Source organism: Mesoplodon bidens (genome assembly GCF_964165515.1).
Source record: "Mesoplodon bidens genome assembly, chromosome: 19".
Classification (NCBI taxonomy): Eukaryota; Metazoa; Chordata; class Mammalia; order Artiodactyla; family Ziphiidae; genus Mesoplodon; species Mesoplodon bidens.
Genome location: NC_138179.1, coordinates 19038795 through 19065999, shown reverse-complemented (window position 1 = coordinate 19065999; position 27205 = coordinate 19038795). Strand labels below are relative to the sequence as shown.

Below are 27205 nucleotides of genomic sequence, written 5' to 3'. Positions count from 1 at the left end.
AGCAGACAAGGAGCAGAGGTGTTAGCAGTGTTTCAGGCAGAGGGAGTCGAATACACAAGTCCCAAGTCCAGAGAACAGAGAATCAGAAAGAATGGTAGGACGTGTTATGGTTACAAAGCTGCTTCAAGACAGAAAATCCAGTGCATCAGTGCTTTAAATGGTAAAGAAGCTTTTTATGTAAAAGTCCACTTAGGCAGTCCAGGATTGATATGGCAGCTTCACAATTATCAGGGACCTGACTCTGTCCATCTTCTTGTGCTGTCATCCTCCACAGTCACCTTCCACTTAATGACCCAAATGAGTCTTGCTGTTGCTTTGCACAACCAGCAGGAGAGGGAAGAGGAAGGAGAGGGCCACAAACCCTTTTGGCCAAACCCAGTTACATGGCTAACACTTAACTGCAAGGGAGGCTGGGAAAGATCCTTATTCCATGGCCGTATATTCAGCTAAAAATCAGGATTTAATTACTGAGGAAGAGGAAAACAGATATTGGGTTACAATTTCATAGACTGCAGCAGGAGGAGAACAAGGCTAGGAAGCAGGCAGGGACCAGATTGTAGAGCAGGTTCTCATCGGTGTATAGGATTTACTAGTGTAATGGTAAGAGTTTCCAAGTTGTACCTGTTGGTTCTTCCGGCTCCTGTTGCCATCCATGTGTACCCAGCTGTCTTGCCTTCACACTCCTGTGACCTCAGTTGCTTGAGGTGTTGTCCTAAAAAAATTCTTGAACTTGTATCAAAGACCAAAGTCTGAAACGTTATCATTTTATAGTACAACACACCTTTTCTCTTGGTGGGTGTGGTCCATGGAGAAGGACTCTTTGATTTGCTCACAGGGAGCAATATTTAATTTAACTGACTCCTATGTAGAAGAGGAATTAGAGTTAAAATTAAATTCTTATTTGACATCAGAGATTAGAGATTAGATGTTGTGCTCTTAATATGATAAGCTTCCAGAAAATCATGTAGACTCTGGAGCAGGAAAAAAGTGCTGAACACAGGATGATAGCAGATGCCTTGAATGTGGGAATTTAGTACGAATAGGTCTTATTTTATTAATTTTCTGTATTAGCTTTGGTGCCTACTTTGTGAAATTTGTTGGGTTGTAAAGTCTGAAGGAAGGGCCATTTTCTTTTTTGAATTTTATTTTATTTATTTTTTATACAGCAGGTTCTTATTAGTTATCTGTGTTATACACATCAGTGTGTACATGTGAATCCCAATTTCCCAATTCATCCCCCCACCCCCCCACCCCCCCGCCACTTTCCCCCCTTGGAGTTCATACATTTGTTCTCTACATCCGTGTCTCTGTTTCTGCCCTGCAAACTGGTTCATCTGTAACATTTTTCTAGGTTCCACATATATGCGTTAATATACGATATTTGTTTTTCTCTTTCTGACTTACTTCACTCTGTATGACAGTCTCTAGATACATCCATGTCTCTACAAATGACCCAATTTCGTTCCTTCTTATGGCTGAGTAATATTCCATTGTATATATGTACCACATCTTTTTTTAAATAAATTTATTTATTTTATTTTATTTATTTATTTTTGGCTACGTTGGGTCTTCATTGCTGTGCACTGGCTTTCTCAGGTTGCGGCGAGCGGGGGCCCCTCTTTGTTGTGGTGCACGGGCTTCTCACTGCTGTGGCTTCTCTTGTTGTGGAGCACAGGCTCTAGGCACGCGGGCTTCAGAAGTTGTGGTGCACAGGTTTAGTTGCTCCGCAGCATGTAGGATCTTCCCGGACCAGGGCTCGAACCTGTGTCCCCTGCATTGGCAGGCAGATTCTTTCTATCTATCTATCTATCTATCTATTTATTTATTTTTGGCTGCGTTGGGTCTTCGTTGCTGTGCGCGGGCTTTTCTCTAGTTGCGGCGAGTGGGGACTACTCTTCATTGTGGTGCATGGGCCTCTCATTGTCATGGCTTCTCTTGTTGCGAAGCACGGGCTTTAGGCGCGTGGGCTTCATTAGTTGTGGCACGTGGGCTCAGTAGTTGTGGCTCGCGGGCTTAGTTGCTCCACAGCATGTGGGAGCTTCCTGGACCAGGGCTCAAACCCATGTCCCGTGCATTGGCAGGCGGAATCTTAACCACTGCGCCACCAGGGAAGCCCGGCAGGCGGATTCTTAATCACTGCACCGCCAGGGAAGTCCCCACATCTTCTTTATCCATTCGTCTGTCAGTGGGTATTTAGGTTGCTTTCATGACCTGGCTATTGTAAATAGTGCTGCAGTGAACATTGGGGTGCATGTGTCTTTTTTTAAAATTAATTAATTAATTAATTTTTGGCTGCATTGGGTCTTCGTTGTTGGTTCTTCATTGCTGCACACAGGCTTTCTCTAGTTGCGGTGAGCGGGGGCTACTCTTTGTTGTGGTGCATGGGCTTCTCATTGCAGTGGCTTCTCTTGTTGCAGAGCTCGGGCTTTAGGCGCACGGGCTTCAGTAGTTGTGGCACTCAGGCTCAGTAGTTGTGGCTCGCGGGCTCTAGAGCACAGGCTTAGTGGTTGTGGCGCACGGGCTTAGTTGCTTCGCGGCATGTGGGATCTTCCTGGACCAGGGCTTGAATCCGTGTCCCTGCATTGGCAGGCAGATTCTTAACCACTGCACCACCAGGGAAGTCCTGTATGTGTCTTATTAAATTATGGTTTTCTCAGGGTATATGCCCAGTAGTGGGATTGCTGGGTCATATGGTAATTCTATTTTTTGTTTTTTAAGGAACCTCCATACTGTTCTCCATAGTGGCTGTATCAATTTCCATTCCCACCAACAGTGCAGGAGGGTTCCCTTTTCTCCACACCCTCTCCAGCATTTGTTGTTTGTAGATTTTCTGATGATGCCCATTCTAACTGGTGTGAGGTGATACCTCATTGTAGTTTTGATTTGCATTTCTCTAATAATTAGTGATGTTGAGCAGCTTTTCATGTGCTTCTTGGCCATCTGTATGTCTTCTTTGGAGAAATGTCTATTTAGGTCTTCTGCCCATTTTTGGATTGGGTTGTTTGTTTTTTTAATATTGAGCTGCTTGAGCTGTTTATATATTTTGGAGATAAATCCTTTGTTTGTTGATTTGTTTGCAAATATTTTCTCCCATTCTGAGGGTTGTCTTTTTGTCTTGTTTGTAGTTTCCTGTGCTTTGCAAAAGCTTTTAAGTTTCATTAGGTCCCATTTTTTTATTTTTGTTTTTATTTCCATTACTCTAGGAAGTGGATCAAAAAAGATCTTGCTGTGATTTATGTCAAAGAGTGTTCTTCTTATGTTTTCCTCTAAGAGTTTTATAGTGTCCGGTCTTACATTTAGGTCTCTAATCCATTTTGAGTTTATTTTTGTGTATGGTGTTAGGGAGTGTTCTAATTTCATTCTTTTACATGTAGCTGTCCAGTTTTCCCAGCGCCACTTATTGAAGAGGCTGTCTTTTGTCCACTGTATATTCTTGCCTCCTTTATCAAAGAAAAGGTGACCATATGTGTTTGGGTTTATCTCTGGGCTTTCTATCCTGTTCTATTGATCTATATTTCTGTTTTTGTGCCAGTACCATATTGTCTTAATTAGTGTAGCTTTATGGTATAGTCTGAAGTTAGGGAGTCTGATTCCTCCAGCTCTGTTTTTTTCCCTCAAGACTGCTTTGGCTATTCAGGGTCTTTTGTGTCTCCATAAAAATTTTAAGATTTTTTGTTCTAGTTCTGTAAAAAATGCCACTGGTAATTTGCTGGGATTGCATTGAATCTGTAGATTGCTTTGGGTAGTATAGTCATTTTCACAATATTGATTTTTCCAGTCCAAGAACATGGTATATCTCTCCATCTGTTTGTGTCATCTTTGATTTCTTTCATCAGTGTCTTATAGTTTTCTGACTACAGGTCTTTTACCTCCTTAGGTAGGTTTATTCCTAGGTATTTTATTCTTTTTGTTGCAATGGTGAATGGGATTGTTTCCTTAATTTCTCTTTCTGATCTTTCGTTGTTAGTGTATAGGAATGCAAGAGATTTCTGTGCATTCATTTTGTATCCTGCAACTTTACCAGACTCATTGATTAGCTCTAGTAGTTTTCTGGTGGCATCTTTAGTATTCTCTATGTATAATATCATGTCATCTGGAAACAGTGACAGTTTTACTTCTTCTTTTCCAGTTTGTATTCCTTTTATTTCTTTTTCTTCTCTGATTGCTGTGGCTAGGACTTCCAAAACTATGTTGAATAGTAGTGGTGCGAGTGGACATCCTTGTCTTGTTCCTGATCTTAGAGGAAATGCTTTTAGGTTTTCACCATTGAGAATGATGTTTGCTGTGGGTTTGTCGTATATGGCCTTTATTACGTTGTGGTAGTTTCCCTCTGTGCCCACCTTCTGGAGAGTTTTTATCATAAATGAGTGTTGAATTTTGTCAGAAGCTTTTTCTGCATCTATTGAGATGATCATATGGTTTTTATTCTTCAGTTTGTTAATATGGTGTATCACATTGATTGATTTGCATATGTTGAAGAGTCCTTGCATCCCTGGGATAAATCCCACTTGATCATGGTGTATGATCCTTTTAATGTGTTGTTGGATTCTGTTTGATAGTATTTTGTTGAAGATTTTTGCATCTACATTCATCAGTGATATTGGTCTGTAATTTTCTTTTTTTGTAGTATCTTTGTCTGGTTTTGGTATCAGGGTGATGGTGACCTCACAGAATGAGTTTGGGAGTGTTCCTCTGCAGTTTTTTGGAAGAGTTTGAGAAGGATGGGTGTTAGCTCTTCTCTAAATGTTTGATAGAATTCACCTGTGAAGCCATCTAGTCCTGGACTTTTGTTGGAAGATTTTTAATCACAGTTTCAATTTCATTACTTGTGATTGGTCTGTTCATATTTTCTGTTTCTTCCTGGTTCAGTCTTGGAAGGTTATACCTTTCTAAGAGTTTGTCCATTTAAGGAAGGACCATTTTTATTCATTTATTTACTGTCTTAGCACAGTCCCAGCTCATAGCCAGTGCTCAGTAGGTATTTTCCCCATGGAGCCCTCAGTTTGATTTGACAGATTGAATATGGTACAGTCCTCATTCTCCAACCTCACATTTTATATTCAATCCATAACCTTTTAATAAGAAGATTTTTCTTTTCTTTCCTTTTCTTTTTTTTTGCCACACCACGCGGTTTGTGGGATTTTAGTTTCCTGACCAGGGATCGAACCTGGGCCCTCAGCAGTGAGAATGCAGAGTCCTAACCACTAGACCACCAGGGAATCCCCAAGAAGTTATTTCTTGACATTGGAGGAAATAGTTAAATACAGTTTTAGTGAAAACTTAAAAAGGTTCTTAGTCACTGTTGGGTTTAGAGGAAATTTGGAGAAAAATACCATCTTGGCATTATCATGTCATAGTATTGATCAATTAATTTAGAATGGCTCTGAGCCCAAGAACTATGCAAATAGAATTATACAGATGTAATTCTGTACTCTGTCAAGACACAGAGTGTGAGAGACGTGTGAATGTACTGTAACGCAGAAGCAGGCTACAAGCATTGCTTACCCTCAGCTCAGAGCCTATAGAGGCTCCCCACTGCTTGAGGGATCAAGTACATATTCCTCTGAATGAGTCGGAGCCCACAGGCCAGCCTGTCTCCCTCCGACCTTATCTACCTCGGTCCCCTGTGGGACACCTGCCTTGTCCTGTGTGTGGACCTTGCTTCTATGAGTTCTTCAAGATTCCCTGCCTTGGCACCATCACCTGGTCGGTACCAAGCCTTTCCTGTGGCATGATTCAGATGGCTTCTATATAATCGTATTTTCAGTCCTACCCTTGAGGCTCTTGTTTCCTGTTCTGTGCAGGTCTTCTGGCACTTAGAGCACGCTGTGTAGCCTTGCTCTGCCATGGGGCTCTGAGGCACTGCCTGCACTTCTCCAGCACACAGGAAGCCTTCAGTAAGCGTTGGCCATTGATAGTGACGAGGCCATGCAGAAGAGGAAGATCCTGGGAGAATTGGAGGTTATTCTGGCTCTTTGTGCTTTGCTTTGGGGGGAGTGATGGTATTGGCTTTCTTTTGGAGAACTTCACAATCCACGAGAGCTATGGAGGAAAGGTCACGGATCTGTTTTGCCTTTCCCTGATTTCCAGAATACCGCTTCATTATGGACTGTCTTGCTTTAGAAACTTCATTGGCTTCCCATTGCCTTCAGAACCAAATGTTAGTCTAACATTTAAGTCTTTATACCCTTCCACTCTTACCTCCCAGTGCTATTTAGCCAGCTGGGTCCATTTACTGTGTCCCATATATGAGGGGAATTTTGTCCTTTGCTCGCTTTCTCTCGCTTCAGCCCTTTGCTCCCTGCTAAGCCCTTTCCACTTTCAAGGACCACATAGAAGCATTTAACCGTAGCATGGGAGTTTGGGAAAGGCTTCACCAAACCAAAGGTTGAGAAGCTGAAAGAATTTGCCAGGCAAAGAAAGAAAGGGATATTCCATTTGAAAGGCCCAGCATGTGGAAATATATTGAGGTGAGAGAAAGCAAAACTTGGGGAATGATGTTTCTTTGGGACCTGGTCTAGAGTCTGAGTTGGCTGGGACCTTTGTAGCCATTGCAGGCAGCCTGTCCCCCACCTGCCCCAGGATCACTTCTGTAACATCTTGGACAGTTAGCCTGTTAAAGGTATTAGCGAGTTTTCTGATTTATTTACTTATTTATTTTTTACATTTTTTAAAATAAACTTATTTATTTTATTTATTTATTTTTGACCGCATTGGGTCTTCATTGTTGTGTGTGGGCTTTCTCTAGTTGTGGCGAGTGGGGGCCACTCTTCGTTGTGCTGCATGGGCTTCTCATTGTGGTGGCTTCTCTTGCTGTGGGGCCTGGGCTCTAGGTGCACGGGCCTCAACAGTTGTGGTATGTCGGCTCAGTAGTTGTGGCTCCTGGGCTCTAGAGCTCAGGCTCAGCAGTTGTGGCGCACGGGCTTAGTTGCGACATGTGGGATACTTTCTGGACCAGGCCTCGAACCCATGTCCCCTGCATTGGCAGGCTGACTCTTAACCACTGCGCCGCCAGGGAAGTTCTGAGTTTGCTGATTTATAAGTCTGCCTGTTCCACTGTTCTTTTTTAGACTGAGCTTGAGAATTGGGCCCTGGACTCAGCCTGCTTGTGGGCAAATCCTAGTTCCACCATCCTCAAGCCGTGTGACCTTGATTGACTTACATGACCACTCTGGGTCCCAGTTGCCTCAGCTATAAAATGAGCATAATAATAGTATCTACCTTATATAGTCAGTGTGAAGATTAAATGAATTCATGCAAAGCCCTTAGAACAGTGTCTGGCACATGCTTAATGCTCAGTAAATGTTGCTGTTAGTGGTGTTATTCTTCTCTATTGTTCTGTCTCTGCTCTAGGATTGTTTACTCCATCTTCTGGGACAGCCCTTCAGTACTTCACTAGACATGGAATGTGAAACAGCCTTACAGATGAGTTATCTAAGGCCTTAAATGAATAAGTGACCCTTTCATCCAACAAGTGGCAGAACTAGGACCAGACCTAGATCTTTTGACTTCTGATGGAGTGTGCTTCTCCAAGTTGAACCAGTGTGCAGCCTTTATATGTAAGCCTGGTGCATTGCATTCTGCTGGTCTGAGCCCACAGTTCTGGTCTGCGATGATTTTGGTTCATTCTCTTATGTGTACTGTGGTCTTGGTCCCAGTAGTGGTTAAAAAGGTTAGACAGGAATGGTCTGAGCCTGGCCCCATGCTGCCCTTTTCTAATTAGAATGTATTAATAGTTCTTTGCAGTTTACTAGGCATAGTCTTGTTCATGAAACCTTTGGACCTCCACAACAAGCTATGAAGGAAGGTTGGGTGGGAAGAGGAGTTGAGACTTAGAGAGGCCAAGAGTCTTGTCCCAGGTCTCACAGAGAGTAACAGGTCCATGTGACACTGATCTCTTACCCACATTTCCCCTTAGTCTGATTGTGTTATACTCTTTATCTCCTACATGCTCCCTAGCATAATGCCTGCACTTGGGAACTGCCTGCATAGTTGTCATGTGGACGGCAGAGCACGTAGCGGGTGTGACAAGAAGAGACCTGGAGCAGGAGAGGAGGAGGAGGAGGAGGAATACAGCAGATTAGTCCAGGTTGCTGTCTGTGTGGAGACTCCATGGAAATTGGGGGTCTTGCTCTGTATGCAGAGAGGCAAAGGTAGACTTGCTTTACTTTACACCGTGAGGCTAGACCCAGTGTATCGAGTTGGGTCTGAGGCCCCGTGTTCCAGGGCAGAGAGTTTCAGACTGTCCCTTCAGTGGGTTGGAAATCTATTTAGTCAGTGTTAACCTGCAAGTTAAAAAAAAATGAAAGAGTAGAATGGAATAGAAAAGATCAGGGTACATTATATCTGATAAGAAAAGCTACATTGTTTCACCAAACTTTTATACCAGTGACATGTATACTGGCTCATGATATAAAATGTATTTCTTATAGTGGATCAGCTGATGAAAGTTGAGAGGCTCTGCTCTGAGGTTTATTGTCAAATTGGAGGGATCTTGGAGGGGGGCAGCCAGGATGGGATGAGACCAGAAGCCATACCAGATAGGGAACTGGCTGAAGGATGGAGGGTTTGAAGAAACTTGGGGACCTGATCAGTGTTTCCAGTGGTCTTCAGGCTGTTTTGGGGTAGAAGGAACAGATGTGTTCTGAAGGGCCCCACGGGGTGGTAACATCAGGGATGGAGATTTCCATTTCGTGTATAGAGAAGAGCATTGTTGCTGTCAACTGGCCAGAAGACATGAGCTTCCCATCACCAATGTATGTCACAGAGACACTGGAGAAGGGGTTCAGCAGTATAAAGGAACATATTTTAAGAGATTTGTAGGTCCATTCCAATATGGGAGCCTCTATAGATCTGGGATGCTCGGCCCCCTCCACCCTTAGTCTTCTCCAGCAGCCTCTTGGTACCCTTGCTGCGAGATCTGAGCTCTGTAGCCTGGTTGGCCAGGTTCTCTCTATTCTGACCTCTGTGTGTCTCTTCATCCCCCGTCCCTGCCTCCTTTCCACACCACAGGTAGGTTATAGTTCTCACAATCTGTGGTGCACTCTGTGTCTATTTCACACTCTGTCTCCTCTACCCAGGATGGCCTCCCTGTCTTCATATACTTGCAAATTCCTAGTTATTCATTAAGGCTCAATTCGAGGGTCATTTTTCTGAGGGCCATTTTCCCCAAACGCCCCTACCCCTCCTGGGCTTCTGGCATCTGGAGTGCTTCTGTTAGCTCATAGCATAGTGGTTGACAGTGTGGGGTCCCAGATCAAGCCAGGATTGGAATCCAAGCTCCATCATTTACCAGTACTAACCATGTGACCTTGAACAAAATGCTTAACCTCTCTTTCCCTCTCTAGTAAAGCGATAGTACCGACTTTAGGGTTGTAGAAAATATGAGTTGATCCAGGTGAGGTACTTAGAACTCTGTCTGGTGCCTAGTAAATGCTTACTTAATAGTAAGTATCAGCTATTATAGTTGTTTATGCTGTTACTTCTGTATTATAATTATCACACCTGTCACATTGCTGCTCTCGGTTTACGTATCTGTCTTCTTCTAGGCTGTCAGGATTTTGGAGAGCAAGGACTGTGCCCTGTATCCCAATATGCACATACCCAAGCAGGGGTCAAGTATATATGGCTGCCTGTCGGATGGTGTTGAATAAGTGCTAAGTAAATTGGCTTCTGTGAAACAAACTAGATGTTAAGTGTTAGATTTTTACAACTTGTGCATTTCTTTAAGGACGATTCCTTTTTTTTTAAATTAATTTATTTTGGGCTGTGTTGGGTCTTCGTTGCTGCGTGCAGGCTTTCTCTAGTTGCGTTGAGCGGGGGCTACTCTTCGTTGCGGTGCGTGGGCTTCTCATTGTGGTGGTTTCTCTTGTTGCTGAGCATGGGCTCTAGGCGCTGGCTTCAGTAGTTGTGGCTCTTGGGCTCTAGAGCGCAGGCTCAGTAGTTGTGGCACATGGGCTCAGTTGCTCCGCGGCGTGTGGGATCTTCCCGGACCAGGGCTCAAACCCGTGTCCCCTGCATTGTCAGGAGGGTTCTTAACCACTGCACCACCAGGGAAGCCCCTCTTTAAGGACAATTTCTGACTGTTAGGAAATCTCGTATTCGTTTGGTGAAGCTGTTAGCAACGCTCTTCTGATATTTTTTCTCACCCGAACTGTCTTTATTTTGTTTGTTTGAAAATTCTCTTTATCATATTCATTAACTATTGACAGATCAACAGAGTCTGTTAAAAATAGCAGAATGTGGGGCTTCCCTTGGCGCAGTGGTTGAGAATCTGCCTGCTAATGCAGGGGACACGGGTTCGAGCCCCTGTCCGGGAGGATCCCACATGCCGCGGAGCGGCTGGGCCCGTGAACCACAACCACTGAGCCTGCGCGTCTGGAGCCTGTGCTCCGCAACGAGAGGCCGCGATAGTGAGAGGCCCGCGCACTGCGATGAAGAGTGGTCCCCGCTTGCCACAATTAGAGAAAGCCCTCGCACAGAAATGAAGACCCAACACAGCAAAAATAAATAAATTAATTAATAAACTCCTACCCCCAACATCTTAAAAAAAGAGTTAAAAAAAATAGCAGAATGTCACCGTTTATATAGCCTTGCTTATATAGGATTTTTATCAGCCATAAACGGCAGGAGTTGTGTGGGAATTTGGGAACAAACAGCACTTGAGATGAAGGTGGCACTCGAAGTGCAGTAGGACTTGAGTGCTATTTGAAATTTAGAGAGAGAGCCTCAGTTTTAAGGTTGATACTGAGTTAACTTGGGCACAAGGTGCTGAGAGCAAGTTTTACAGATGCAGGAAAGAGATGGATAAGAGAGGCGTTTTGAGCACTTGGTCTCCGGACTGCAAGGAACCCCAGGGGTTATCTGGTCCAAGGAAGGAGAATGGAGTCGTGGTGAAGAACATGAGCTCTGGGAGCTTTGTAGTCGAATGCTAGCCGTGTGACCTTGGGCAAGTTCTCCGACCTCTCTGTACAACTATAAAATGGGGAGGTTAAATAGTAAGGTCTTTTGCTGTTATGAGGAATAAATGATATGTAACACTGCTTAACATTTAGCCAGTGCTCAATATTAATTCAGAGCTTCCCAAACCATCTGTCAGTCCCAATTTAATGGGTTACAGCTGTACTAATCCCCTCATACGCCGAGTCATACAAACACTATTTTCTCACTATGCTGTAATGTGAAGGAGTTGGAAGGCAGCTGTTATCCGTACTGCGTATTCACGTCCTGGGACCTCAGGGCAGACAGAGGTGTGCTTCTGCTCTATCTCCCTCCATATCCATCGGCTCTACTTTTTATATTGGGGTGTGCTTTAAATTTCTTAATATTTATAATTTCCTCTTTATTATTATAAAAGCAGCATCTGTAGATTGCTGTGTTACCACTATTAACATCTTGATGTTTATTCTTTCAGATATATCTATGTATCTATCTATATATATTTGGTACCAAAGTGGGAAGTGCATATTTGCTTTTTGTTCCAACTAACAGGAGATCATTCTCTAATATTCTTCTGTAGCCTAGTGTTTTCAGTTAGTGGTCTTCACTGTTCCATAAATTTCTGTTTAATTAATACCCAGTCCCCCCCAAAATATATCCAGTTGTCCCACAAGTCTCCCTTTATGGCTGATATATCCAGTGTACGTACAGTTTTATTTAGAGAGGTACTATTCATCCATCTGCTTCCCAGCTTCCAAAATTTTGTTGCTATTGTAACATCTCCTGTTCTCTTTGTCCTTATGCTTTAAAAAAAAATCCCTTTATAATATTGTCTTAGTGGGATTTCATGAGGGAGCGGAGGTAAATGCATTTGTTTAGTATGACTTCTTTGAACACTCCTGTTGGCTGGTTGTCTTATCTGTTGCTCTGAAGCCTTGAGGGATGAGGTGGCATTCCTTCTAGAGCCTCCTGATCCATCTTTATACCCCACTAACAGCAGACACATCCATCTTTTTTTATTTTGATGAAGCATAAGTATTTTAAGAATTTTATAAAATGTTGATCTCATTTTATTTTATTTATTTATTTTTTGAATTTTATTTATTTTTATACAGCAGGTTATTTATTTTTTTTATTGGAGTACAGTTGCTTTACAACGTTGTGTTAGTTTCTGCTGCACAGTGAAGTGAATCAGCCATACGCATACGCACATCCCCTGCCTCTCGCACCTCCTTTTTCCGCCCTGCCTCCATCCCACCCAACTAGGCCATCACATAGCACTGAGCTGAGCTCCCTGTTATACAGCAGGTTCCCACTAGCTATCTATTTTACACATGGTAGTGTATTTATGTCAAACCTAATCTCCCAGTTCTTCCCACCCTCCCCTTCCCCACCATATCCAAACGTCCGTTCTCTACATCTGCATCTCTGCTCCTGCCCTGCAAGTAGGTTAATCTGTACCATTTTTCTAGATTCCACACATATTCGTTAATATACGATATTTGTTTTTCTTTCTGACTTCACTCTGTATGACAGACTCTAGGTCCATCCGCATCTCTACGAATGACCCAATTTCATTTCTTTTTATGGCTGAGTAATATTCCATTATATATGTACCACATCTTCTTTATCCATTCATCCAGACACGTCCATCTTTATGATGAGCTTTTCCCTCTAGCTTCTATCTAATGACCTTAACTGCTCCTTCCCGTTACAACCCATCAGGTATTTGAAGAGGAGTCTATTACTCCCAGTCATCTTTTCTCCTCACTGAAGATTCCATGGTCCTTCAGCTCTTCTCACAGGGCAATTTCTAGTCTTCTCTTCATCAGGATCTCTTCCTCTGATCTCTTCTATTTCATTTACTTTGGGTGTGTGACTTCCCAGCTAAGCTCAGCTTTCCTGATTGGGTCTAATCAGAAAAGAACAGGATGGTATCTTCCCTCCTTCTGAGCATTATGCCTTCATTAGTGTAGCCTTTGATAACTTTTTGGATAAATGTAGCCTGTTAACTCTTTGGATAATCCCCCAAAAGAAGTAGAGGCAAAAAGAATGCTATAATCTCTTTTTTTTCAAAATAATTTTATTTATTTTTATTTTTGGCTGCACTGGGTCTTCATTGCTGCGCACGGGCTACCTCTAGTTGCGGAGAGTGGGGGCCACTCTTTGCTGTGGTGCGTGGGCTTCTCATTTTGGTGGCCTTCTCTTTGTTGTGGAGCACGGGCTTTAGGCATGTGGGCTTCAGTAGTTGTGGCACGCAGACTTTGGTAGCTGTGGCTCACGGGCTCTAGAGTGCAGCCTCAGTAGTTGTGGCACACGGGCTTAGTTGCTTCACGGCATGTGGGATCTTCCCGGACCAGGACTCGAACCCGTGTCCCCTGCATTGGCAGGCAGATTCTTAACCACTGCGCCACCAGGGAAGCCCCAATCTTTTTTTTTTAATTGGAGTATAATTATTTTACAATGTTGGGTTAGTTTCTGCTGTAGAACAAAGTGAATCAGCTCTATGTATACACCTATCCCCTACCTCTCGAGCCTCCCTCCCACCCCCCTCCCCCAAGAATGCTGTAATCTTTCTCCCACATTCTACCTCTAAACTCTGTCCCCCTTCCTGCATTTATGTCCATGGTTTTTGGACCCAAACAGGAATTTGCATATGTTCCTATTAAACACTGCATTGTTCAGAGGTCTGTAATGGAAATAGGGGTATTTGTGTCAGTCATGAATCGTCAGTGGGACATTTCCATTTTTCTTGGAGGGGGGAACTAAGGAAAGAGGGCAGGAATTTTAAGAAAGAGAGAGGGTTACTTAGAAAGGAGGTAGAAGACTCCTAAAGTATTTCATGGTGAGGGATGCTTGTGAGTGAGTGTATCTGCAGGAAGAAAGAAGCCCCTGATGAAGGAGGGCTTGAGATCTGGGGAGAGGGGCAGCTGCTGGGTGAGGAAAGTCTTTAGGATGTGAGAGAGGGTCAGGGACACAAGAGGAGGTAACAGTGCAGATTAGAAAGGAGAAGAGGACCGCTTTGCACTGCTCCTGTGCTTTCACTGTACTGGGCTCTGTGCCAATGGTACTTAATCCAGGCAGCAGTCTGTGAGTTTGGTAATATTTGCTCCATTGTTCAGATCAAGAAGCTGAGGCTTACGGAGGCCAAGAAATATGTGTAAAGTCACATGGCCAGTTAGTGACAGAGCAGGATTCAAGCCAAGTCCCATGCTGTACACGGTTCCCCAGATGGCCCAACATGAACAGGGAGTAAATTAGATTATGGTTAAATGTTAGTGAAAACAGGGCTATGAAGTAGATAAACCAAGTTAGCTCTCGTGTCCAAAGAGTGTTTAAAAGAAACAGCCCGGATAAACCTGAGGTGCTACCCTAAGCCAATGCTTTGTTTTTGGCACTTTGTAACCAGCTGAACATTTTTGCAGTGGTTGCTTTCTTCTGAAATTATTTGGGGGAAGGGGGCTTACTCTCTTGAAAGAGATGAGATGATGAAATTGTGCATACGTGTAGCAATACTTACACACACGTTCTGCAGAGCATAGTGAGTTACTATCCTGACTGTATTTGTTCTTTGAATGATGTATAGGAACTCTTCCCACAACAACAATAACAACCAAAATCACTGGTCTTGGGAAGTGTCAAAAAAATTATTCAGGATTTGGAACAGACCTGATTTTCTTGCATCTCGTCTTTTAGGCCTTTGCCCAGTTTGATGCCGAGGGTGATGGTACCGTTGATGCTGAGAACATGTTGGAGGCTCTCAAGAATTCCAGTGGAGCTAATCTTCAAGGGGAGCTGAGCCATATCATCAGACAGCTGCAAGCCTGTTCTCTTGTTCCAGGTAAGGCTGTCATCTGAGTGCTGAATGCTGAAGAACGCTCTCTTAAAGCCCAAATGAACTTTGCTATAATGTGGGTTGTAATTAGGCAAGCTTGTGGGCACCATGAAATAAATGTGCTTCTCTGATAGTCTTCATTAAGCTCGTGGTCTGAATTAGTGTTCAGTATAATCATTTCTCTTGCTTCCCAGTACAGTGTTGGTTGAGCAGTTCTACCATTTTTATGAACCTTTGTCATGAGACTGCCTTCCTTAGTGGATCTCTTTATTTCAGTCTCTCAAGAAGCCTTCCTTGGCCCCAACTGTATGTTCTCTTAGCATCCTGCATCCGTTTTTTGCAACATATTACCGTTGTAATTAATTAATTAGTTATTACTCGCTTATTTGTAAATGTCTGTCTTCACTCTTATCCTGTGAGCTCCACAAGGGCAGGGAACCTTCTCTTTTATTTCTGTTGTGTCCTCATATTTAGTACAATTTTTGGCACATGGTAGGCACCCAGTGTTTTTTTTAGAAAGCCATCACTCTGAAATTTAAGTAAGAATAAAAATAGCTTAAAATTAAGCAATACTTCTACATTATACCTATGAAAAAATTTTGTCTGTGTTTTTTTTTTTTTTTTTTTTTTTTTTTGCTGTATGCGGGCCTCTCACTGTTGTGGCCTCTCCCGTTGCGGAGCACAGGCTCCGGACGCGCAGGCCCAACGGCCATGGCTCACGGGCCCAACCGCTCCGCGGCATGTGGGATCCTTCCAGACCGGGGCACGAACCCGTGTCCCCTGCATCGGCAGGCGGACTCTCAACCACTGCGCCACCAGGGAAGCCCCTTGTCTGTGTTTTTGATGGTTTCTTTGGGGGGCTCAGAAACAGAATCAAAATAAAATTACCTTTTTTTTTTTTTCCTAGTGAGAAAACAATTGAGTTTGAAAGGAAAAAAAAAAAACAACTTGGCATATCATCCTTTTGGTTCAGTTTATCTTATCCAAGAGCTTTTCCTGCTCTGTGCACTTAGAGTCATAATACTTATTATAGAGCCTGAGCTCGGGCAGCAAGGAGGCAGATAGACTTGTTGGATACATAAATGTAACTCTGATTGACCTTTACCTCTCTGACTTCCTGCTGAGGATCTGTTGAGCTAGGGAAGGATGGTTTCTGTATCTCAATGAAGAATGTCTATTTCCACTCTTCCTCAAATTGTCTTTAATTGTGTAGTTTTTATAGAGTGTTATAGGTAACTTGTACATGTTAACTTTTCTCCTATTCTCATGGCAGTTAAAATTATGCTTTGAATTATGCATAACTAACTTACATCTTGGCATTTACTTATTACTCCCACCTCTGTGTTACCAGCATGTGGATAGCATCAGTTTATTTGAACACTTCAAAGAGATGTTTTGGGAGGAGAGGAAAGGAGTGGAGACCAGGGGATCCACCAATACTTAGTGCACCATTGCTCTGGGTGACCTTGAGGAGAGGGGGAGATTAGGTTAGAAAAGTTGGGGGTCCAGATCCCAAGGTTCTTACCTTATTAGCAGGGTTGTGAGTTAGGACTTTCTTTCTTTCTTTCTTTTGTTTAATTACAACACTGAAGGTAGCGCTACTTTATTTTTTTAAATTATTTATTTTATTTATTTATTTTGGCTGCGCCGGGTTTTAGTTGCGGCATGCGGACTCTGTTGTGGCATGCATGTGGGATCTAGTTCCCCAACCAGCGATGGAACTCAGGCCCCCTGCATTAGGAGCTCAGAGTCTTAGCCACTGGATCACCAGGGAAATCCCAATGAGTTAGGACTTTCTACTCAAAATTTTTATCAACAGCCAACTTAAAAGAGTTGTTTTTCGCAGTCCTAGGCTGAACCTTGGTGAGCTGACCTCACCTCTCTGGTGGGATCCTAGTTCCCTGGTCCCTCTGTCCAACCCAGACTGACACTTATTCCTTTTGTTTCTCATTGTATGGGTGCTGAATGTTTAAAAGAGAGACAGTCCCTTTACCGGGACTGTTTCAGCATATGACAAAAGTTTTCCCATTACAAGCATCACACGGATTCTGAGATCAGTGCAGCATCAGCAGCGTCATCATGTGAGGTTTGGGTATTACTGTGGGCATCTGCTTAGAAAAGAACTGTAAGAGGAGAGGCAAGGAATGGCATCAACTTCTGCGGCTTGGGAAATCAAACCAGTGTCTCTGGGTTTTGTGTAGGGGGCAGAATCAAATGGGCTGCTTCAAGGGCACAGTTTCTCCTCAATCTTCTGTTTATCTTTAAAAATCAATGCAGGGCTTCCCTGGTGGTGCAGTGGTTGAGAGTCCGCCTGCCGATGCAGGGGACACGGGTTCGTGCCCCGGTCTGGGAAGATCCCACATGCCGCGGAGCGGCTGGGCCCGTGAGCCATGGCCGCTGAGCCTGCGCGTCCGGAGCCTGTGCTCCGCAACGGGAGAGGCCACAACAGTGAGAGGCCCGTGTACCGCAAAAAGAAAAAAAAATCAATGCAAAGTTTCCTTCTGCTCTCATACAATGTTTCTGTTTCACACTTAAAAGTAGTTTCCCCTGCAGACTTCTGGAGTCCTGCTCTAGGTGCTGCTTACGTGGGTGTGTTCAGTTTGTGACAGTTTATCAAATGATAAAATTATAATATATGTACTTTTGTTTTAATTAGAAAGCAAAACAAAAAGAAAAACAATCCTCCCCAATTCTACAAGCATATCTGAGCTCCAGGAAAAGCTGCCTTGTTTATTCTCTCTTCACTTAACCCCCTGGGTTATGTGCATCTCAGTTGAAAACATATTATTGTAGGTTATGAGGAACCATGAAAGGATTTTAAACAGGGTAGATATGGCCTGTTTTGTGTTTTTGTAAGATTACTCAAGTTAATGTCAGACAAAATGCAGCCAGGGGAGCCGCTTAGGATATCTGGGGAGGGGTATGAATGGGCGGTGTTGAGGCCAGAGCCTGGGCAGTGGCCAGAGGGATGGACAGATGGGGGAGACTCCAGAGGAGCCACACTGGAGAGAAAAAACTGGAATGGTGGAGGGAGCACCCGGAGGCAGTGCGAGGAGCTACCCCTTTTTTATTGTCTTGGTCTGTCACCTGAGCCTCATTTTCCTCAGTTGTAAGAGGAGGATACCAGTACCTTCGGTGCCTTCTCTCCCCCTCCCTCCACCCCCCCTCCACCCCCCCCCACCTTATTGTGGGGACCAAAAGAGGTGCTGTGTGTGGAAGGACCTTAAAAACTATAAGATGCCATCGGGAATTGTGGTCAGGGCAGTGGTTATATTTTCATTATTGTGGTCTTTTGTAGCTTAGTATAAAAGCAGTTATGCCTTTACTCTCTAACGTGATAAACTTTATTCCTAGCCCACATTCTATATGCAAAACTTCTTTAAAAATTTCAAGTTAGTATTTAGGTTTATAAATTAAACTTATAAAAATTTGAAGCTTGGATTGAAACAAATAATCACTATTCTGAGTCTTCTAAACTTTCTGTTAAACTACAATGAAGTTAATTTTTAAATTGAGATTACCACTGATTCACTTCTTAAAAGCCTTTTTAGATTTTTCCGTGATTAAAGCTGAAACTATCAGTGAGGATTCTTACCAGCTGCTTTTAATTCAGCTAATTCAGAGAGGCCGCCAGGCAGGGGATGTGGAAACTACTGTGGTGGGTTCCCGAAAACACCAAAGATGGATTTTGTCTGCTTAGGTTTCATAGACATATTTTCAGAGTCCAAGGAGGGCCTGGATGTTCACTCGTCAATGATCCTGCGCTTCCTGCATCGCAACCGGCTCTCTAGCACCGTCATCCCCTACCCTATGTTGGACCACTGCAATAACATGAGCACCATGAGGGCTTCTGTTCTGAAGGACTCTCTGGATCAACTGGTACAAAAAGAAAAGGGTACGTGTGCGGGGGTGGGGGGTGTTCTTGAGAAGGCGTGAGCATCGTTTCTTCCAAGTGTGGTATTTATTGATAGGATGAGCCAACACTTCTCCCTGCTTTTATTTCTGAACATGTAATAGTGACCAGTTTGTAGCACAAGAATGTGACCTGCTCTGCCTTTCCCCTCCCCCTCTCCTTCCCCTCCCCCTCCCTCTCACCCTCTTCATAACCCCAAGTCTCCGCTCAGATGTGACTTCAGGAAGGCCTTTTCTCATTACTCTTATCTAACTAATGCCCCCACCCCTGCCACTCCCCACCTTTTGGTTACTATCCCCTTTGCAGGTTTAATAGTCTGAATGGCACTTACCGTCATCTGAGGTTGTAGCATTAGTATTTACTTGCGTTTTTGTCTGTCTGTTCGCTTCATTATACTTGGCACCTGGAACTATGCCTGCCGCGTAGTAGGTACTCTGTGAATAGTTGTTCAGTAAATGAGGGAAGCCACTACAGACTCACTTAGTGACCACAACAAAAGTTGATACTGTGAATTGGCAGGTCTGTGGAACATAATAAGAATCCAGAAATAGACCCAAATACATGTGGGAATATAGTACCAGATATAGTTAGCATTACACGTCAGGTTGGAAAGGTGAATTAGCAAACAAGTTGGGTTAGGGAACTGGTTAGCCATTTGCAGAAAAAAATAAAACAAGATTCTTAACCCACTGTATTCACGAAAATAACTTGCAGATGGATTAAAAAGTTCAACCAAAAAGAAAGCTATAAGAGCTAAAAACCCTGACATGGGAAAACCTTTCTGAGCAGGACATGAAACTCAAAAACTACAAAAGAAAAGATTATAAGTTAGACTGTATGCAAATTTAAATTTCTGTACAGCAAAAAATACAAGCAGAGTCAAAAGACAAATGACATTTTAGGGAACAAAAGTATATTTTGTAACATTGTGACAGACTCAATTTTTTTTTTTTACTAACTCTGACCTTGGGCAATTACCTAATTGCCTTAGTTTCCTCATCTCTAAAATGAATTAATACATAAAAATGTGTAGAAAAGTTCCTGGTTCACAGTAAACAGTCAGTAAATATTACTTACTATGTATGTGTATATATACATTACATAATGTACATAAAATATATAAATTGATAAGAAGACTTGTGACCCAGTAACAAAAATAGATGAGGGCAGGACCAGGCCATACTCAGAAACGCAAGTGGCTTACAAACAAGTGGCTTAAAAAAATCTCACTCATAATTAAAGAAATGTAAATTCAAACCATAAGACATCATATTCATCTCTTGGGTGGTTTTGCAGATATACCAGTGGATTTGTGTTGTTCTACAGTCAGCTCATGGAGCAGTCCTTCTGCTTTATACGTGTTCTCCAATTCGGAAGGAGATTTTAAGGAGCATTTATTTTTCTAGGGCCAAAGTGCCAAGCATATTTCTGCTAGATATTTTAAATGATCTTTTAAAAAATTCTTTGTGAAAGAGATGTCATGATAAAATCTGGTTTTTCTTGCAGAGAGCCCTGGAGATCTAACTAGAAGTCCAGAGATGGACAAACTCAAGTCAGTAGCAAAGTGCTATGCTTATATAGAAACATCCTCCAACCCTGCAGACATTGACAAGATGACAAATGGAGAAACGTCATCATACTGGCAGTCAGATGGCAGTGCCCGCTCACACTGGATTCGGTGGGTGCTATAATACCAATTCTTGAGTGAAAGTCCAAGAAAATTACCCACTTTCTTTCTCTTATCCCATCAATGTGTTAAAAAATTATTTTTTAAAATTTTAGAATATTTTCTACTTAACTGGCTAGTGTTTTTCTTCTTGTGACTATCTGGAAAAATGCTTTAAGAATCAAGTTAGGGGCTTCCCTGGTGGCGCAGTGGTTGAGAATCCGCCTGCCGATGCAGGGGACACAGGTTCGTGCCCCGGTGCGGGAAGATCCCACATGCCGCGGAGCAGCTGGGCCCGTGAGCCATGGCCGCTGAGCCTGAGTGTCCAGAACCTGTGCTCCGCAACGGGAGAGGCCACAACAGTGAGAGGCCTGCGTACTGCAAAAAAAAAAAAGAATCAAGTTAGGACTTTCCTGGTGGCGCAGTGGTTAAGAATCCACCTGCCAGTACAGGGGACACGGGTTCAAGCCCTGGTCCGGGAAGATCCCACATGCCACAGAGCAACTAGGCCTGTGCGCCACAACTACTGAGCCTGCGCTCAAGAGCCCACGAGCCACAACTACTGAGCTCATGTGCCACAACTACTGAGCCCACGTGCCACAACTACTGAAGCCTGAGCACCTAGAGCTCATGCTCCACAACAAGAGAAGCCACTGCAATGAGAAGCCCGCACACCACAACAAAGAGTAGCCCCCGCTCGCTGCAACTAGAGAAAGCCCGCGCGCAGCAACGAAGACCCAATGCAGCCAAAAATAAATAAATAAAAATGTATTAAAAAATTATTAAAAAAGAAAAGAATCAAGTTAAAGGAATCCTGTAAAATTATCTAACCTGGTTCATATATTCATAAATATGGATAATTTCTTTACTTGGTATTTTAAGGGAGAAAATTAGCATTTGACTAATATTTTATGATACGGATTTCAGATCTTTTTCACTAGGTTTTCAGGAAGATTAATATCACAAGGGACAAGTACTTTTCTTATATCTGATGTGATTTTACTTCTCAAGATTTTTTCTGCACATTTAAAAAATTTATGTACAACTAAGTTGGCCAGTTTAGTAGAGAAAGAGGGAACGGGAGTGGTCAGGAATCCTGGAGTGGAATTTTTTTTCCCCCACCCCCACACAGCACGTGGGGGGATCTTAGTTCCCTGACCAGGGATCGAACCCGTACCCCCTTGCAGTGGAAACACGGAGTCCTAACCACTGAACCTCCAGGGAACTCCCCCACTGGAGTGGAATAGATGACAGTAAACTATGATGAAGCTGCTATCTAAAATTTCACCTGTCCCTTCGGAAAATGGGCTGATTTCAGTTGGTGGAAACAGAAATAATTACCTTGTTTTCTCATAGAGGATAAATATGCTCTTTAGCCATCTATACATGAGGGAATATACCCAGTTCTTTGCATGCAGTTTAGAAATTTGCTTCTTGCCAGGTAAAGGGATTTTGTTAGACTGTTCATATTGTACTTTCCTGCTTGTATTAGTAGCTTAAAAAGAAACAGAAGATTGATCTTGAACTGAAAGGAATTTTAGAAACTTGGGACGGTCATAAGGGCTTTGAAACTAATAGCCAGCATTTCAAGTTAGTTGCTTTTAGGGGAATCAGTCTTGTGGTATATCACATGTAAGATCTTAGAGATGGGACTTGTGGGCCCTGCCAGTTCTCAACCTGTATAAACACTTGTAGTTTCTGCTCTCCGTGTTTTCCAGTTTAAAAATGAAGCCAGATGTTGTGCTTAGGCACCTGTCCATTGCAGTGGCTGCCACTGACCAGAGCTACATGCCGCAGCAGGTGACTGTAGCTGTGGGGAGGAGTGCCAGCGATCTTCAGGAAGTCCGCGACGTGCACATTCCCAGCAATGTCACTGGCTATGTGACACTGCTGGAAAATGCCAACATCAGTCAGCTCTGTGAGTCAACCAAGATACGTCTTGCCCTTCTAACTAAGGGGATTGGGAGGGGAGGAAGAAGTCATGTTTTTTGGCGGGAAGACCTCTGAAGTAGAAAAGCTGTTTGCTTTTCTTTGGAGATCTGATTTGCTTCTCATCATATACATGAAAGTGGTCATTATTTCGCCTATTCAGTGTTTTTAAATGTTATAGAAAAGCAGTAAAGCCTATTTTAATTAAAAATATTTTATTTTTGTTTTCTTATTAGAAAATTAGAAATATTTAGATAAAAATTATTCAAAATCCCACTACCCGGGCCTCCCTGGTGGCGCAGTGGTTGAGAGTCCGCCTGCCGATGCAGGGGATACGGGTTCGTGCCCCGGTCCGGGAGGATCCCATATGCCGCGGAGCGGCTGGGCCCGTGAGCCATGGCCGCTGAGCCTGCGCATCCGGAGCCTGTACTCCGCAACGGGAGAGGCCACAACAGTGAGAGGCCCGCATACGGCAAAAAAAAAAAAAAAAAAAAAAAAAAAAAAAAAAAAAAAAAAAAAAAAAAAAATCCCACTACCCAGGGATTGTCGCTGTGAATCTGTTGATATGGATCCTTGCAGACCTTTTCTTATATTTCTGTGTGTGTGTGTATGTCTGTGTGTATCAGTACACACACACACGCACATATATAGATACACATTTTTAAAAATAAAAGATAGTTTTGCATATATATATATTTACATATATCTATACATATCTTTTTACAAAAAAAGGTGATATTTTGTACACGCTCTTTTGTGACTTTTTAACGTGTTGTCTTATCATATATTCATGCACACCTTTATTTAGTGTTGTAAGAATATGCCTTAATTTTAACAAGCCTTTTATTCTTGGACATTTAGGTTGTTTCCATTTTTATACTATTATAACCTTGCTTCACACATAGCATTTTGGAAATAATCACAATTCTGTGATTTCTTTCCAGGCTTATTTCATTCAGGGAGCCGGAATGCTTCATGTTTTGTCTCATTTCTTCTAATGCTTTCCTGGGCCAAAAGAAGTATTCTTACTTTGCTCAAAGGAACTGAGGCCTGGGGAGGTAGAGTCTTTGTGTCTCACCCCTGGGCAAAGAAGTAGTTAAGCTTGTGGAGTAGAAGCTTCCTGTCTTACACTGTGGTGGTCTTTTCTCTAAATTGGGTCCTTTTAAACTTCTCACCTCCTTTCCAACCCAAATAAGAAATTACGACAGCTCTTAAAAGTGAGTCATGCCTGTGCCATTTATCTGGACTTGATAATTAAAAAGAAATTCTCACAACTGCTATGAGCCAGCTGCTGTTTCATGACAACATCCAAATTTCGGAACTCTAGGAAATATTTTTAGACATTTTCTTACCGTGTATTTAATCAGGATTTTAAAAATGCACTTTGTGTTAATTATCAGAACTCATAAATGCCTGTGAAGCTTTGTGATATAAAGATTTAAGCCACCCTTAGTTTTACACATGATTCTTTTGACTCCTTAGATTGGTCAATGCTTTTTTGACAAATTTATTATATATACTAGCTCCATTGCACACATCGTTTATTTCTGGCATCAAAGTATATCTTCAGAATTTTCTTTTCGAAATGTGAATTACTATCTTGCTTTTAGTTGGAAGCCTAGAATTGTGCTGAACTGAAGAAGTTAATCCAATACTGAATTTGTTGTTTGCGCTTGACAGATGTCCAGATTAACATAAAGCGTTGTCTTAGTGATGGATGTGACACTAGAATTCATGGTCTGAGGGCTGTTGGCTTTCAGAGAGTCAAGAAGTCTGGGGTCTCAGTCTCAGATGCTTCTGCAATATGGTATTGGTCTCTGCTGACATCTCTGGTGACGGCTTCCATGGAGACAAATCCCGCCTTTGTCCAAACAGTGCTACGCAACACTCAGTAAGTCGCTCTGCTTTCCAGGCTTGTCACGGGGCGCTCATTCTCTAACCCTTTAGGGCGAGTCACTGAGCAGCCTTTGATCATCGAGACTCAGTCAACAGCTGGGCCCCAGGTGCCCTGTTGTTTCCTGTTTGTGCCTTCAGCTCCTATCTTGTGAGGGGGTCCCACATGCCATTCCTCTTCCTTATCCACTGGGGAACAATTGTTCACATTTACATAGCAATTTATATGGGATAAAACACCTTCAGATGCTATATATTATTTACCTACTTATGTCGTAAAATGTATCTGTAAAAATTATCCCTGTTTTATAGACAAGGATACGGTGACCTTCCCTGAGGTATATGACCAGGCAGTGATGGATCAGTTTGAATCTAGGTCTTTGGACCTAGGCCCTAGGTTCAAAGCTCTTTTCACTAAAGAGTCAAATCTTTTCAAGGACACCAAATTAATTTATTTTTAAATATAGAGTACCTTTGAAAATTTTCTTCTAAAAACTGTTAGGGCAAAAAGACTCAGTGGTAATCTATAAGGCAAAGCAGCCAGCTTCAGTAGCAATGAAGTATTCGTGTTATATTTAAGTTTAGTAACTGATAATGGGCACTCTTAGCGCAGGCTATCAAAATATCAGATAAAAGAGATAGCTAATATTTCTTTCTGTAGATGTCTTTTGAGCTTTGTTATTGCTATTAAATAAAACTCTTCAGCAAATAATACTGCTGGCAGTGCTAGATCTGAAGGGTAATATTTGGCCAGACTCCTTTCTTCCTGCCTGTTTTAAAATTTAAAAAATAAAAAAATTTTCAAACTTCGAGAAATATTGCAAATTCTATGCAAAAAGAAAAAGTAGCTTCTTCCTGAGCCAGTTGAGAGTAATTTGCTAACCTGATGCCCTATGGTTCCTGAATATTTTATTTAGTATGTATTTCCTGCAAATGAGAACATGCTGCTACAACCATCAAAATCAGGAAATTAACATTGATACACATTGCTACCATCTAATTCTCAGATCCCGTTCAAATTTTGCTAGTGGTCTCGGTAATGTCCTTTGTAGCAAAAGGATCCAGTCCAGAATCATACTTGGTATTTCATTGTCATGTCTCTGTTGTTTCCTTCAGTAAGGAACAATTCCTCTGTCTTTCCTTGACTTTTAAGACTTTGACGCTTTTGAAATTATAGGTCAGTTATTTTGAAGAGCGTCCTTCAGTCTTGGTTTATCTGAAGTTTCATCATGATTAAGATTAGATTTTGTGTCTTGGGCAGGAATATCATAGAAGTGATGATGGGTTCTCATTGCATCCCATCAGCGACACACAGCTTCAGATTGTCCTATTACTAGTTTGGTGATGTTAACTTCGACCCTTTGATGAAAGTGGTGTCTGCCATACTTTTCCAGTGTAAAAGAACTCTTTTCCCTTTGTAATTAATAAATATTTTGTGAGGAGGTACTTTGAGACTATGTCAATATCCCATTTCTCATCAAACTTTATATTGGTATGACTCAAGATTCCTGTTTTATTCCCTGAGTTATAATCCATCACAGTTTTGACGGTAAGATTGGCCCAGATTTGTTTGATGGGAACCCCTTCAGTCTGGTTCATATGTCCTTTTGATATGTCCTCATATTCTTGGAACACTTCCTTACAACAAGATATTCCAGGCTTATCTTGAATGTTCCCTGCCATAGTCCTAGGATCAGCTGTTTTGCTCAGGAGTCATGGTCACTCTTAGTGGAGAGTTGTGTTTAGAAACTAAACAAACTAAACTCATTGCTGTTGGAGTGTTGCTTCTCTCAGTGTACACAGCTGGGAAATACATGTTTGTGTGTAACTAATAGACACATGTGTATGCACAGACACATTGACACCTATATTTATTTCTGTATCTGTAACACTGAAAACTCTGAGTTTATACTTCTAATAAACTCTGATAACTTCTAATTCTAATCCAGCACTACTATTCATTCTAGTTTTCTCCCCTTCTCTATTTGTAACTCCTTCTGTGATTGTGAGAAACCTGGCTCCCATCATCCCTAAAATATTTACTTATTTAAACAATCCCGCTCTATATAACTAGTCTCCCACCTCCCTGGCCCTTGACTGGACACCCTCCTCACCCTCTTGGTGCTTGCATTCCATGCCAGGCTGTCCCTTTGCTCAGTACCGCACTCTAATACCTCGCTCTGGGCCACCATGCACCCCACCCATGCACCCACCCAAAGACACACGAGTGCCTACCTTGCACAGCCCTACTTTATGGACTGAATTTTCAGGAAGGGGAAGAGGAAACGTTTTCTGCCTTATTTTTGTGAAGCTATGCCACATTGTTGAAGAACAGATATATCCCTAAACAGTTGTAATAGTTAATCGGCAATGGTATCGTCACTCCTAACTTTTAAATATCAGTGATCTTAAAACTATTCTAAAATTTAAAAATTATTTTAAAAAATCAGTGAGGAAAAATAAGTAAGGAAAAAATATTATGAAACAAAAGTGGAAATAAATTCTGTAAATCCTTGCATGCCACTTAGGGGCTTTAGACCTTGTTGATCGACTATATGTTAGTGTAGCTGCCCTACTGATGCAGCTCATATAGAGGGGACAAGAAACGAGAGCATAGTGGAAGCTGACACAGTGTTAGCCTTGCTGTTTTGTCTCTGTTGTGAGATGTAGAAATAAAATAGTTTCAGGGATTCCCACTACTATTATCATAAAATGACTATCAAGTGTAGAATTTTGAGTGACTTTTTCTGTACCTTCACATTGTTCATGGTACACTCATTGCCTAGCACAGTTGCTGGCACAAGTAGGACTCAGTAATATTTTGTTGCATAAATTTATTAGATGACTGCTGGTCCAGAGGAGGTAAAGCTATTGTAAAAGGAGATGAGAAAAGAGAAACATTAAAGCAGACTCTGAGGTAGAAAGGCCAAGAAACACAGGAAGGAATAGAGAAGGTGACAGGTGCTGATATGTTTAGGATAAAATAAACATATCATGATGCATCTTTAGATACAAGAGATCTGAAGATGAA

General features: G+C 42.3%; 1 protein-coding gene across 3 annotated transcripts in view; it reads left to right on the top strand.

Annotated features, from left to right (window-relative positions):
- ZZEF1 (zinc finger ZZ-type and EF-hand domain containing 1) overlaps positions 1-27205 on the top strand; it is a 112971-nt gene that overhangs the window by 3268 nt on the left and 82498 nt on the right. For all 3 annotated transcript variants that reach the window (XM_081219635.1, XM_081219634.1, XM_081219633.1), the window contains exons 2-6: positions 14635-14779; positions 18474-18668; positions 20193-20364; positions 22071-22270; positions 23962-24172. In XM_081219635.1, the coding sequence (XP_081075761.1) occupies positions 14635-14779; positions 18474-18668; positions 20193-20364; positions 22071-22270; positions 23962-24172 (923 nt within the window). The remainder of the gene's footprint in view (positions 1-14634; positions 14780-18473; positions 18669-20192; positions 20365-22070; positions 22271-23961; positions 24173-27205) is intronic.